Here is a 15,392-nt window from a genome sequence, read left to right on the forward strand (position 1 = left end):
TACCTAAGAGTAGTTATTTTGTCTTCTAATCTTGAGCTGGATTGAGCATGAAGCATGAAGAAAACATAATGTTGGGAACTTATTACAAATGTTTTTTTAATACTTGAAACCAGAAGGTTCGTCTTTGTTGCTTTACTCAGTCTTACAGGAAGACCACAGGAAATGTGTGAAAGAGTGTTTCGTGCTGTCTGAATTAGAATAGTTAATTCTGTCAGTAAAGATGGTTACCGGAAAAGAGACAAAAGGAAAGCCCACGAGTGTTGAAACTCATTAAACACATGTCCAAATGACACTTGTGACCTCTATTTAACTGAAACTTTCCAACCACAGATGATGTGCCTGCAGATTCAAAGACAGCATGCCTATATGGTTCATCAATCAAACATAAAAAGAAAGACAACAGCGTTCCCACCCCCAGTTCCTCTTCATTCTGTGTTTCAGCTAATTAATGACTGCAGGCAATGATCATGTTCAGAATGAGTGGCAATGTTTTCTGAAAGTGTAGTGGCTGCGAAGCATCGGCATTCACAGATGTTTATCAGCAACACATCTGAAAAAAGACTTGCTCCAACTTGCTGTTTCTTGTTTCTTCATAAAACATTTTGATCAAAGGCATGGATGTACTTACCATTTTATACAGTGGTGCTTTATAAAATAGTCTGCATTTTGCTTTCACTCTAGAGCATGCAGACATTAATGTTTTATATTTTTCTTAGAGATGTATTCACATTTTTGTGACCCCTTATTTCCATCAATCCATCATAAAAATGTATTTAATATGTATATAATACAATAAAAAATACTCACTGTGTATAGCTTTCAAATTTACAATTATTATGTTTTTATTGTGGTAATTAAATGTATTTGTATTCAATAAATTGTTTCTAATCCACACAGAACATTTTTAATAAATTTGAGGTTGGGGTTTGGGAAGGCTATCTCAGAGCAAACATTATCCTGCATAATTAAAATAGAAAAAGCACATTCTACTGTTCACCATGGGGACCTACAGACTGTGGACACAGGGATCAGGGTTTTATGGTTGTAATTTTTATTCAATTGAATGAACTTTCACATTTGACAGTAGCTTTGATTTGTAACATAACTTATCAAAACACAATGGAGAAAACTACTTCACTTAAATCTGCAAAATAACACAAACCATGTCTTATCATTTCTTATTCAACCTATTAGTTTTAATTTTCAGGCATTTTTCAAGACATACCAGCCTAAAAAACACAAGAGATAAAAAAGTAATTATTGCAGCAGCAGCTAGAAAAGATAGTACTACATCTACAGAGTGGTAGAAATACCAGGGCATTCTGTAGGACTCTGCTTTCAGGTGAGCTGCTCCTTTGTGCCTCATGACAAACTCTATCCAGAAGAGGGCGTTATCCAGTGGCATTACTGGTTTATCTCTGTGTAGCCTGGAAAGTCTCTGCATGTTAGTCCTGTAGGAGGGATCATTCAGGACTTCCTCTATGGCCTTCAGAAAATTATCATCTTTATCCACAATGGCTAATGTAAGAATTTTAGCTGCTCCTTTTTCTTTCAAGCGAAGCAGGTTATCATACTGGTCAAAAAACACAGGTAGGCCCACAATGGGAACTCCATAATAAATAGCTTCCTGGACTCCGTTTGTTCCTCCATGTGACACAAATAATTTTATTTTAGGGTGTCCTAAAAGGTCATTCTGTGGCATCCAATCAACTAATAAAGTGTTATTACCCAGACCAACTGGCCTGTCACCTTTATACTTCCAGATGACTTTCTGTGGCAGTTTAGCAAAAGCTGCAGCGATCTCATTTGTTATATCAGCAGGAAGTTCATTCACAAAAGTCCCCAGAGACATGAGGATGAAGCCATGTTCTCCAGAACTCTGCACAAAGTCCTCCAAGTGTTCAGGAAGTGGTTCTGAAGGTTTACACTGAAATCCTCCTATATAGATAACATTAGGCATTGTCGGTCGAGGGAACTCAAACACAAAGTCCACTCTCATGAGCCACAGGTCTGCGCCATGTAATAAGCCACTATATGTAACATCTGAGCCAAAGAATTTATTGCAAACAGCTTGATACTGAGGATGGATTAAAAATATGTCCTGTGCTTGCCAGATGACATAGCAAATTAGATTTTTGACTCTCTGTATGAAAGTCATGCTGTCTGTCAGTCCAGAACCAGTTATTGGGATATAAGATAATGGTGAAGGTGCAATGGCCAAGTGTCCCTCCCCACTAGTTGCGAATCGTACATTATAGATCAGAGGTAATTTCAGAGCATGAGCGATTAATATGCCTGCACCCCATGCTGGGTCAGTGAGGACTAGGTCATATTTGCGCACCTTTAAATTACTCATCAAGTTCGCATCTTCAAGCATGATAGCAGCCATTTTGCATATGATTCCATGCATATCATACATGGCATTAAACATTTCAACCTGCAAACTCAAAAAGCTAAAAACCGAGCTTTCCCCCCTTTCAATGCTAAATACCCTTTTCAGAATGAGGTTAAGAAAATCCTGATTAAAAACTTCAACAACAGGAACTGTGATTGGTTTGTAGTGCGGGAAGTCATCTTTGATGTACCAGCTTTTATTGGTTCGTAACACATCGACAGAGTGTCCCCGAGCATGAAGAGCTTTGATCATGATGTCCATGTTGACCCAGTGGCTTCCTTCTAAAGGAAAAATCAAAATCTTTCCACCGCAGCCAACTCTCCACAACAAGATCACAAAGAGAAGAAATGGTGTTGCATTTCTAGTGGGGGTCATCTTTAACCTAGAAGAAAAAAGTCCCTCTGATTCACTTTGGAAAAGTAGAAATAGATAAATCACCAACTTTTTGCAGCATGCTGGTTTTGTTTAACAAAACCAAATTCAGTGACCATACACACACACACAAACAAGATTGATCTGTAACATACCTGTTTTACATAACGTAGCTCCAGTATGTATTGACGTGTTGCTTAGCTCTCAATGAGATATATCCAAGGTACCATGGAATGCGTGATTGCAAAATCCAGAAAAACTTACATAAGTGGATTATGGATAAGCTTTTCTTTGAGCATTTCTATAGGAATGGAGAACCACGTGGAGAACAATGAGGCCTCTTTGTTAAAGTGGTGTATAACATCTAATGAATACTGTTGAAGATTTCCTTGTAATTTAACTCTCTGTAGCATGCAGCATTTACTGGTTCACATTTGCACTCTAGTCTAGTCTCAACATCCTGCATGTCCCATTTCTCTGCCCTCCTGTCAGGAATTGTCATTCACAACTTTAAAACAAAAACAGAGAGAAGAAGGAATGTGTAATGCCTCGCTAGTAATACTTTAATTTATGGCTCTATGAGTGAAATATTGAATACAATATACAATCAGTTGTGAATACTGATCAATTCAATGCCCAGGAAATGCTAAAAAATCATGTAAAAGAGAAAAATAAATGAGACAGTGACAATGACCCTTAGTGAAGTCACTGCTGAGTGTATTAACAGTTTCTTTAAACATTTTGCACCCTTAATTTTTGCTTATTCTCACATTTTCACAGAGAAAATAAAGTTTTACAGTATGATAAGAGGGGCACCACAATTTCAAGTTATATATTTACTTTGTGTTTTAAACTGGGATATTTATAAGCGAGCTACCTAGTGTCTCTTTGTACCCTGTGCTCTTTATATTTTCATATCTAACGCAGTGAAACTCGTACTGAGATTTTGTAGCAAATGGTATCTTATATTTATGGTCTAAATTTGGTAACGTAATAAACAGTAGCATAATTAGATATGTTGTTTTCATTTTAACCTACATTGTGATAATAGCATTGATAAGTTTTAAGCTTCTTTGGCTCTCGGAGGAGGCGGATGCATCTTTCCCCTCTCCCTCCCTTATCTTCCCTGCTGCTGCTTCTATGTGTTTGTCTAGTCTCGTCTAACTCTAACCCTCAAAGAGTTTCTCAGTCTTGTTCTCTAAAACCTAAAGAAATATGGATTTGATCAACTGGTCCTGTAATGGAATTGACACCCTGCTGGGCTTGGGACAGCCTAATTGTCCTGCGGAGACGTTTGCTGCCGGATACTCGATGGTCGGTTGCGTCGTGTGTCTGGCGACACTCTTGATGGAGGACATTGAACGACATCTACCTATCTATTTGGAATCACGATAACAGAGTTCGGGCTGATTAGAGCTGGCTTGGACCTGGCTTGTCGAAGAACAAGAAGCAGCTACAGCTGTTCAAAATCCCATAAGGCTGGCCGACTTGATAGACGATTGGCAGGGCTGTGAGTACTCAGACTGTGTTTTGAACGCAATATGGATAAGATCTTGGAGAAGCTCATGGCTCTGCAATATGGATAACATCTTGGAGAAGAACAACGGGAACTGAAATAATTGGTGACCAGTGACGGACATTAGACCAACTGCAAAAATTGGATGCAGTTGTTCGCACTAAACCCAAACATTCACCATCTTCACTCATGCGGCTATTCCACTGGCGCCAGCTGAAGGCCTGCCAAGGTCGAAGCTGACTGGAACAACAAATTCTTCCCATGATAACAGGATTGTTGTCAGAACTCTGTGTACCTCCTTCAAGGCCACCTGGGTCCACTGGAGACTGTCGACCTTCGCTTAACCGGGCGTGGTGACACTTTCTCTCAGCCTAACACGGGATACATGCACACGCACGAAACATGTACACTGATACTGATACGCCCTCACTATCACCCTCCCTCCCCCGAATCCAACGCCTCCTCCCATGTTTACCTCCCATCCGATGTGGACACCGGATCAGCTGGAGGCGCAATCGAAGATTGCAGCGGTCCCAGATCAGCAGTACACACTGGAATTCTCTCCCATGTTGCTTGTCTGTGTTTTATTGTGTTATGCTGTGTTGATATCTCTGCATTCTTGTATTATCCTTTTGTGTTACACATTCTGATGGGGGTTTTTTCCCCTTGATACCTAGCCTGACCTGTCTCCCCAATGTGATGTTTGTGTATTGTATGTACGGTCAGCAAGGTTTGTCATCTCGGTTGTGGGCAACTGCAACTGACAAATACAGGCTATCTCATCTCATCATCATTTTTGCCTTTACCCTATTAAAGCACCAACCCAAAAAAGTCTCATTATCTCTACAATACAACTGACCACATACAGTATATGTGGTCATAGCATAGTTTATCCTTTAAACAGGAGTAACATAAAGCTAGACTAGAAACTGCAGCTCTTCAGAAATACACTGCTAACAGTGCATCTACTTTCACCGTCTTTCACCTTTTTTTTCTCCTCCGATTCTTTGTTTAAGCCCATTTTGGGGTTTTTTACTTTCCTTTTACTCAGGTATTTGTGCTAATTAATCCTTTTTCACCTGCATTTTTAGCTGTCCTTATTCCTTACATCCTTTACCCCTCTCCAACTATGTTTATTATTTCAACTCATAGTCTCTGTATTTTAGTGGTGTAGTGGAAAATCAAATGTCACTCATCAATACGCTCACATAGCTGTAATGTGAAAATAAGGCCATGTGGGGGCAGTGCAAGCTCAACTAAAGGCCGGAGACAAAAGCAGTCTTCCTGGTTTTTCAAACGTTTCCAGAAGTGAAGTAAACATCCCACCATTTTATTCCACTTAGTCAGAAAAAATTATCTGAGGTATGAAAAATCAGTCATACAACAAAACAATCTGGCAAGACGTCCTCAAATAGCTTTTAATTCTGTAATAAACTTCAGTGAAATAAAAACATCCCGTCCCTGAAGCGTCTTTTGTGCTGCGTCCATGGATTGTCTTACAGTCTCCACAAAGTATGCAGTAAATGTCCTCAAGGTGAAAGGAAGTGCTGCGAAATTCAAGTCCTGGCAAGAAAGTCTGCTCTTTTTCAAAGAGGGCGAGGTAGAATGAATAAAGAAACTATTTAAATGACAATGTTTCCATATAAGGACATAACTGATCCACATGCAGTCAGCATAATAATAATTGTATCTATTGTGGTCATATAACTGTAGCCTTCTAAAAGGCAAAGGAATTCAAGGAAATTGTGGAGAAATGCTGATCTTTTATTTACCAAGACGAGCTGTTCTCTTTCAAAGTTGTGCACCTTGTCAGATTTCGTGTTTACCTGCAAGAATAGTCTATTTTTAAACTACTAATGAATCTGACATTGCTGATAGGAGCATACTGTGTAAAAGTGAGAATCATGATTATGTTCTACAGTTCAAAAGATCATCAAAAACTAGTACATAAAGCTTAAAATGTGTCCCAGTGCCTTCATGGGGTATGCTTTTTCTCATGTCCTCATGAAGGGATTTATGGGAATCTCTGGGATTTGTTCTTGCCATATTGTATTGAGCTTTTTCCAGAACCAACAATAAATCCACTCAATGATGCCAGTAAACAGACAAGGCCAAATGCATGTATCATATTGTACTGTTATTTATTTATATGTGAAATGTGGACAGAAATGCAGATGATCTTCTCTAAGTAATATTTAATCTCAAATGCAAAATTTAGATTAAAACCAAATTCATCCTACACAGTGATTATGTACTCTGCTACACACTAAGTCTCATATTATACCCTTTCCCTAAAGATTTTTTAAGGGTTTTTATGTTTCAGTTGTGCTTTGTTGAAAAATATTGTTCATCATAGACACATTTACAAATTGATAGTATTCAGTATATATGTCTACTCTGAGTACATGTTTGTTCATTATTCCAGTATCAATTAACTGTATACTGAAAGCCTACATAGGAACAGTACATGTTATGGATTTGAGACAAAGCCTGTTTCTCTCCACTCTGCAAACAAGGCACCCAAAGCTGTAGCTGTGCAGCTCTGGCACACCTATAGCAAACAGAATAACCCCGAGCAGGACTATAATCATATCTCAAATATGACTAGAAGTAGCTGTTTATGTGCTTTGCTTCAATTTGTGGTTAGTCTAACTGTGGTTATTAGAGGATACTTCCAGCATGGCTAGGGACAATGATACTGGCCCATTTGTAAATAACTGGGATGAAGAGGAGAGCAGAACCAAGGACTGACACCAAGAGGAAGGCCCACAAAAACATTCGATCCAGAACCTGGGCTACAAACTTCCAGTCTTGAACAACCTGTAACAGAAGAAGCACATGGCAGTCTCTATATTCTTAATGGTTATGGGCAGACACATATATAAGCTAACTCAGGGTAATGAATCCGTAATTTTTTCCAAGTTTACAGTCTTTGTTGTAATTTACGATTTTGTTTTACAAATGAAAAACCCCTCAAAACTCACCTCTCTGACCTGATTTTCTTTAACCACATGCATGGTAATGTAGCGAATAGACTCCAAAGCAGCTTCTAGGTTGTGTCGAGTGTAGAGGAGCTGAGTGAGCTCAGGTGTCGAGCTCTTTATCCCTTCCAGTCCCACCGCTTCTCTAGCCCTGGCTACTCCAGCTGTGGCATAACGATCCACATGGCTGCGCATGCATAACAATTTAGGAAGTCGATGCAGGAAGATTTTCCTCACCCAGGGTGCCATACTGTGATGTGTAGAAGAAGAGCGGTGGTGGATGTTGATGGCAAAGACAGTAATAATGATGGAAAGTGTGACAAAGATCATGGTAAAGACCAGGTACTCCCCAATGAGTGGGATTGCTTTTGAAGAGGAGGGGATGATCTCCTCAATGACCAGGAGGAAGACAGTAAGCGACACCAGCACTGAGGTGCAGAGAGAGATCTTCTCACCACCATTTGAAGGCAGATAGAAAACAAGAATGGTAAGAAAGGACAAGCCAATGCAGGGAATGATGAGAAAGAGGGTGTAGAAAAGAGGCAACCTGCGGATAATGAAGAAGTAGGTAATGGTGGGATAGGAAGAACTGCCATCAGTCCTCAGACCACGGCTGCCTGTGGCTTTCACTATCTCCCATTCACCATTGTCAAAATAGTCCTGCTTGTCTACGTGGAAGTCCTCCAGAATTATGTCCACCTGTTAAATCAAAAAGGGAATCTAATTAATCAGTGTTTATTACAATATTAATGTACTGCAGATGCTGTTATATAATAGAAATTCACCTGGGAGCCATCATAGGTCCAGGAGCCAAACTTCATTGAGCAGTTCTGGAGGTCAAAAGGAAAGAAGGTGACATCAATGGTGCAGGCTGACTTGTAGTTGGCTGGTGGTGTCCACAATATTGTGCCATTGTACTTCACAACGGCCTTGGTGATAGTTCCCTCAAAGCGTCCATCAGAACTATTAAGAAAAATATGTCCACATTTTAGCTAATAGCTTCTTTAAGAGTACTCCTACAACATCCAGAACAACAACTTCCTTTACTTCATTTTAAACTCCCCACTTTTTTTCTTTGCTTTATATACCATGAAAATCATTTGGAAAATTAGGAAAATGTAAGAAAAAAAGAAAAAGCTTTTCATTATATCTTTTAATAACCTACTTATATACAGTACAGTGACATACTTATCATACAGTACAACGTCCGGCAGCCATAGCCTGTCTGAGGGGACACGGATCGATGTGATGCCCAGGTATTCATCAGGATTCCATCTGAGTTTCATGTCAGTCCATTCCTACGTGAGGGAAAATAGTCCATTTAACAATTAAAACCACAACTAATCTATCAATGGGTTGCTAAAATACATATTTAACTTATTTGAAAATTCATATCCTTTCTTGAAAGTCAGTTTTTGTAATTATTTCATGGCACCTGAGCTAGTAGCTGGTTGACTTAGCGCAGAGACTGGGAACAAGAAGGAACCGCTAGTTAGAAGTGACAACAACTTATTCTTCAGACTAGAGAAATTTGGTAGTGGTGGCAAAGAAAATGGAAAGTGATAAGGACTGTAACAAGATGACTGGATAGAAGAAAAAAGGACGGTTACAAACATCTGGTTTCCCTCAAGCTATCATGATGGAGGGAGATGACAGCACAACAAATCCTGTCTTTAGGTAATTGGTATTTGGCTGGTAAGAGGTTCTGAGAAGCTAGTTTGGTGGTAGAAATACAATCCAAGCCATAAGTCATTGCGAATTATTATTTAACCAGTTAAGAGATAAAACAAGGAACCATGAATACACTGGGAACATGGCTCCATACAATGAACTGCTATGTCAGTTTTATCTGGCAATGTACCAGACTATTATAAGAATAGAATAGAATAGAATAGAATAGAATTCAACTTTATTGTCATTGCACATGTCACAGGTACAAGGCAACGAAATGCAGTTTGCATCCATCCAGAAGTGCTTTAGCCATGATATAGATATATTACAAATATATATTAGCAATAATATAGATATGTAAGTATATTACAGAAATGGGTCTATTATGGTATGTTATAATGTACACGGTATGAAGGTATGTTATGAATATGCTATAACTATAAGTATGTACAGGCTGTAGTGAGTACGAGCTATGTACAGGCTATGAACAGGATATAAATATGAAAAACTATACAGAAATATGAAATAAAAAAAACTATACAGAAATATGAGACATACAGCTATACAGAAATGTGAACTATGCAAGTTATAAACAGTGTTGAATTAAAAATTATCATATTGTACAGAATGATTATTTACACAGAAGCAGGCGTGTATTCAGCCTCCCCTTACGAAATCAGGTTTATAGGGTGTTAGTATAGCTTGCTGGATTGAGAGTGTGACTCATACGCCTTAAGGCTATTGCAGTAGTCTAGATTCAAATCTCCTTTGGGGCATTTCCCACATAACTTTCCTGGCTCTCTATCCCAGCTTTCCTGTCCAGTCTATGCTGTTCTGTTATAATACATCCTAAAAAGCCAAAGCAGCCATTCCCAGAGTGAAGAGTGCTGTAGATCACAGACTGTTGGTTATAAACTGCTATTTCTATCCAGTTAATACAAAGTGTTAAGGCCCATGTGTGACCCACCTGTCACTGGCAAACAAACTTCAATACAAGACCACTAAAATTTAGGCCAGAGTAATATCACAACCTAACCACTTCCTGTTATCAGTTTTAATTCACTTTTATATAAATAAATACATTTATATAAAAGTGAATTAAAACTGATGTGACTGTATATATTCGAGTGAGTCCAAACTGAATTTCTGTATTATTGAGGACCACCTGTAGTACCTTTGCAGTCCACCAGTGGGTCCAGACCCACACTGGAAAGCTAAAGATTTCTTGTATTCTTCACTAGCATTAATGACCAGATACCTTCTAATTTCTTACAGCTGAACTCACATAAAACTTCTTATTCCTCCTGACTATATTCCTAATAGTGTAATTTCCTGCTGTTGGACAACAAAAACCAAGGTCAGACAGAATATAATAATATAATTGAATGCTGCAACTCATTTAACAATGCAGCAGTTTTCCATCTACATTTAGTACAAAACATGGAAGCAAAGCTACTCACAAACACTCAATGCAAGAAACATTTTACTTCAGCTCTTGCAGAGCTACACTGGCTTTATAATTCCTGCAGAATCCAATTTGAGACTGTATTGATTACTTTTAAATCACTACATGATAGAGCTCCACTTTATATCTCAAAATACTTAACTCTTCATTAAGCAACCAGATCTCTCAGATAGAAGAATCAATTGCTGTCACAGCTTCCACAGTCAAGACTTAACACAAAGCCGGTGAGTACCTTTACTGTTTTGGCCCAAAGACTGTGGAATGAGCATTCTCCTATTATCATATGCCCTCTTTTTATTCAAGTGCTTTATGTATTTTTTAATATTTCTTGTAAGTTTAGATTTGAAAGGTGCTATAGAAATATTAATGGCACAACATGATGTTACATCATTTTGTAAGTACAGATATAGAGGTACTTGCCTGTTTCATCCAAACATTAGTTGTCATTAACTGGTTTTTCTCATCCTAGAATTGTAAAACAACAAATTTTGTACAAAGAACATTCACATTTTATGTTAAGTGATACATACATTATATTTTTAGAGAGCAGTGAACAGAGAACAGAGCAGTGATTTAAATGGCATTTAATCTTTGAACAAACTATTTTATGTCCTTTATATGATTTCTTGGTAACAAATAGATAAACATTATCACAGTAATAATCAGTGCTGCTTTATACTCACCACATCAACTAGCTGGGAAATAGCTAGTCCAAACCTCACACGGATTGTCTGGTTTAGGTATTCCACTGGACGAACCCATTTCTGGTAGTTTTTAAAGAGATATTTGAATAGTTTGTCTTCTGCTTTTGCGTAGGAGGAGAGTTTTGGAATACCTAAGAGATGGAAAAGACATGATTTTTAAAATATCTATCTATCTATCTATCTATCTATCTATCTAATATACAGTGCTGGGAAGGTTACTTTTAAAATGTATTCCATTACAGAATACTGAATACATGCCCCAAAATGTATTCTGTAACGTATTCCGTTACGTTACTCAATGAGAGTAACGTATTCTGAATACTTTGGATTACTTAACATATTATCATGCTTTTTACAACTACGTGAATGTACTATTGCTGTGTGATTTATTATTGTTAGGTCCGCGGCTCCGAACCGTAGTAAAGGGACCTCTTACTAATACGGGTTCCGTGTCGGGCTCGTAGCCGAAAAATAGCTTTACTTTGTTGTGTGGGTCAACTTTGCTTGCGAGAGACAAAGAGAGGCGTTGAAAGGCTGAAAGAGTGTACAGTCGAGTCTTAATAGCTTACTTACAACTGGGCTCGTCAGGCACTCGTCTTGCCTGCAGTGGTTATTATTATATTTACATGCTTCCAGCTCCCGTTTTTGCTCGATGACAGCTCGTACTTTTCCACTCGCCTTTTTCTCCCTCCTCGCGCTCACAGACACATAACGGGTATGGCAGTCCATTCTCCCTGCAGCTCGGACTACACTGCCCATGATGCTACATTCTTTCCTGTAGCATTCTGCCTATTAGCTTAGCACAACAACAACAACAAAAAGGCGCTCTCTCACCCAGGAAACACACAGAGAAAGAGCGTCACCCTGTAACCATGGCAACCATAATGCTGCCGCCTGGAACAACAGATCGTAGCTGTCAAACAAAACCCAAACAGTCCTGACCCGCCACAATATGAAACAGGAAAGTACCGCCGTGTAATCCATTTATTTCAACAAAGTAACTGTATTCTAAATACCACCTTTTTAAACGGTAACTGTAACGGAATACAGTTACTCATATTTTGTATTTTAAATACGTAACGGCGGTACATGTATTCCGTTACTCCCCAACACTGCTAATATAGCATTATTAATTAACAGGGTAGTCATGTTAAAAAAAATTAAACCATTCCCTGCACTGTTTCTGGTGTATGTTTTCAAACAGCACTGCATTTACCTTTCTGAACTTATATTAGTTTTATGTGTAGCGCTTCTGGTTATGACCTCTGCAAACCAAAGTTAGGAACCAAACTCATACTGAATATATAATTAAGATTACTACAACAAAAGAGAATGTATGAAGCCTTTACCATGAGTGCCAAGCATGGTAGACAAACATTTTCTATTTAGCCTTTGCTATTGGAGTGACCAAAAAGAAATGTATTTTGAATATAGCATTCAAAATACATTTTTCGTGTTTAGCTGGGATGTTCTGGGTGATGATGGTTAGCTAGAGAAAAATTTAAGCAATGGGATTTTTATTTTAGGTTCCCAGTGTGTAAGATGCCATCAGTTAATGTTTGCAGAGTATAGCCTCAGAACAATATCCAAATAAAACACTGCAGTTAGACTGTGCTTCATGCACGTGTACTTATGAAATGTATGTTTGCAATTTAAAATGTAATCAGAGGAAGCACTGCAGCGATTTGGCTCAGTTCCTATTTACTTTGTACCATTCCTTCACTAGTGTGAGAACCTGATACGTCTATACACCTTTCTCATCACATCACTGCACTGTGAGTCATATGGAGCAACGATTGTAAATAATGCAGAGATTCTCATTTGAAGGATAATCCTATTCAATAAAAGTCACTGCTTACTAATGTATCCTGCCATCTTTACTGCATATGTAACAAAAGTAAACATAAGATGCGAAATTTTAAACATGACTTGAACTTGGACTGTTCACGGTGAATTGTGGAATTGCTGTTGATGCGAAATTTTAGGAAAATAGTTTTAGGCAAGAATATCTTTAGGCATGAAGTTTTTCTTCAGCTGACTTGTTAAAACACAAACAACTACAGGGTGCTAACATACACTCAGTGTTTAACAACCATTTTAACTCATCTAATCCTAGTTTGTTCACTATATAAACTAAATTTCTTTATAATTAAAGCACTTACAGACTAGGTGGCATAGAATGCGGTCATGACATTAAACCAATTCCACCACATTAAGGGTTCAACTGTTTTACAACTGCTGCATCGCTTTGCTGTATCAGAATACCAGTACAAACAAGAAGCAACTGATTCTTCACCTCCACGGTAATAAACTCAATTTATGGATAGTGAATGTGGCTCCAAATCTACCACAAGACTGACCACAAATATGTGGTGTCACTCTCAGGCTGCGTGGATCAATAAAGACAAGGCTTCAAACAGCCTCAGTCAATGACTGTGTGATCAGCAAATTCATCATCTCTCGGAGCTTCTTCTGCACTGTCACCAGCATCCTGCTCGGGTGAAAAACAAGCAGGAGAATCTTCTGGATTCTACATTCATCATTGATGATTTATTGGTAACCTGGGAATGTGCTCAGTCATAAAAGAAGTAGTATAAAAAATTTAGTATGTCCTATGAGAAAAACCTGGAGCTCATTCATTATCAGTGTCAGTAGAAAAGATATTTACACCTAAATACTGTGTAAAACAAAAAATCACGTTAAATCATTTACTCAAATCAATGTTAGCTTCTGCTTGTTTAGTGCAGTGGGAAGCATCTCAAAACACTAAGCATGTAATGCAATAAACATGGAATATATAATGTGAGATGCTGAGGATTCCAGTGATAAATTCTCTAAAGATCACATGCTGCCACAGTCTGGCAAATATGTAAAACATTGATAACAAGAGATTACAAAATACTGGACAAATAAAGTATATTTGTATATACTTTACTGCTGGCAGCAGATCCTTTCTTCCCTCCCGTTGGTATAGTTTATATTCTTATTCCTGTCCTTTCTCACTTTCTACTATTCCTCACCTGCCCACCAAGAAACGCTACTAAGTTAATTCTCCAAGAGTGACTTCAGTTGTTCTTTTGTCATAACCAAAGGTAATCTTTTCCATCCACTTATCCACTTAGCATGGCACAGACCCTCTGTTTTCAGTTAATGATAACGACTGAAAACAGAGTGTTAATGATTGAAGTATTAGGCAAAAATCATGTGTCATAGTAAAAAGTAAGCACTCTGTGTTTTTCAGAGGAAGTCTATTTAAAATTGAACACAGTCTTTTATTTACTAGCTTTAGAAATTTTTACATATTTGATCAGTAAGAGGATAGCTAACTTGTTTTTCCAAACTCAGAGCAAATGCACAAACTATAAAATTTTATGTTAACATGCTGATACGAGTCAGTCCTTGTAGCTGAACTCTAATGACTTGCAAAATTTTTTTCAATATTCTGTTGAAAAATCTGCTACTCTGTCATCAGGCATTCCCAGGTCATAAAACACTCACGTAGTGAGTGGCACAGGTAGCACCAGCACACCAATGGCAGCAGCAGTGTGAGAGAGGTGGCTGCCCCTCCTGCTCTCCACATCATATCAGAGGTGGCACTCGATCCACGCAGCTGGTACCTTGGGCATCCCAGAGCTGGAAAATAAAATATTCAAAACAATAGTTATTAAAAACTGTGGCTTCTTTATACATCTGAGTAAATAAACCTTGCCTTGGGTAAACGCTCAAATCCCAAGTTATTCGTCTTTATTAAAGCCAAATAAAATCTTATTTAGGGATTTCAGAGGAAAGGCTGTGAAAAACAAATAAGCATCATCTACACTAAATAATAAACTGCAACCACACTTATAACATCCAGAACAACATCTGCATAAGTCAAGAATATGTTCTACCCTCACCTTGCTAAGATGACCCTCTCCAAGATAAAAATTACATTTTAATATGTGAGCATGCAGCTGCTGTATCCATACCTGCTCTGAGTCTGTCCCATTAAGAGTGATTAACAGTGGATGTGAAGGTAGTTAGTGTCCAAACAACAGCGGCAGTGCTGCTGTACTGCTCCTCCATTACATGCAGGTTCTTTCTCTCGCCTTACACAGATGCTGCTTCACTCCCTGCTGCCTCCAATTGTGAACAGGCAACGCATGCTCATCCCCTCCTCCTCCTGTTCCTTAGGAGAGTCCGCCCCCAGCCCCCAGCACCATCACCGTTTTCCATCCTTCCCGTTTCTCTAACATTCTCGTGGTCACTAATAACAGGCAAGAATAATTGCACCCTCCATGCAGCCACC

General features: G+C 38.5%; 2 protein-coding genes across 2 annotated transcripts; both read right to left on the minus strand.

The window, feature by feature from the left end:
• Positions 1-986: 986 nt before the first annotated feature.
• Positions 987-2,656, minus strand: LOC134626269 (UDP-glucuronosyltransferase 2C1-like). The gene is made up of 2 exons (XM_063471975.2): positions 1,226-2,656; positions 987-1,013 (listed from the first exon to the last, which is right to left on the minus strand). The coding sequence occupies exons 1-2, from the start codon at positions 2,654-2,656 to the stop codon at positions 987-989; spliced, it is 1,458 nt and encodes a 485-aa protein (XP_063328045.1).
• A 3,067-nt stretch (positions 2,657-5,723) lies between these two features.
• On the minus strand, positions 5,724-15,213 carry chrna5 (cholinergic receptor, nicotinic, alpha 5). The gene is made up of 8 exons (XM_063478517.1): positions 15,073-15,213; positions 14,603-14,737; positions 11,084-11,235; positions 10,821-10,865; positions 8,453-8,562; positions 8,050-8,227; positions 7,268-7,963; positions 5,724-7,103 (listed from the first exon to the last, which is right to left on the minus strand). The coding sequence occupies exons 2-8, from the start codon at positions 14,685-14,687 to the stop codon at positions 6,945-6,947; spliced, it is 1,425 nt and encodes a 474-aa protein (XP_063334587.1). The 5' UTR covers positions 14,688-14,737; positions 15,073-15,213; the 3' UTR covers positions 5,724-6,944.
• Positions 15,214-15,392: the final 179 nt, after the last annotated feature.

This window comes from Pelmatolapia mariae, linkage group LG1 (genome assembly GCF_036321145.2).
Source record: "Pelmatolapia mariae isolate MD_Pm_ZW linkage group LG1, Pm_UMD_F_2, whole genome shotgun sequence".
Lineage (NCBI taxonomy): Eukaryota > Metazoa > Chordata > Actinopteri > Cichliformes > Cichlidae > Pelmatolapia > Pelmatolapia mariae.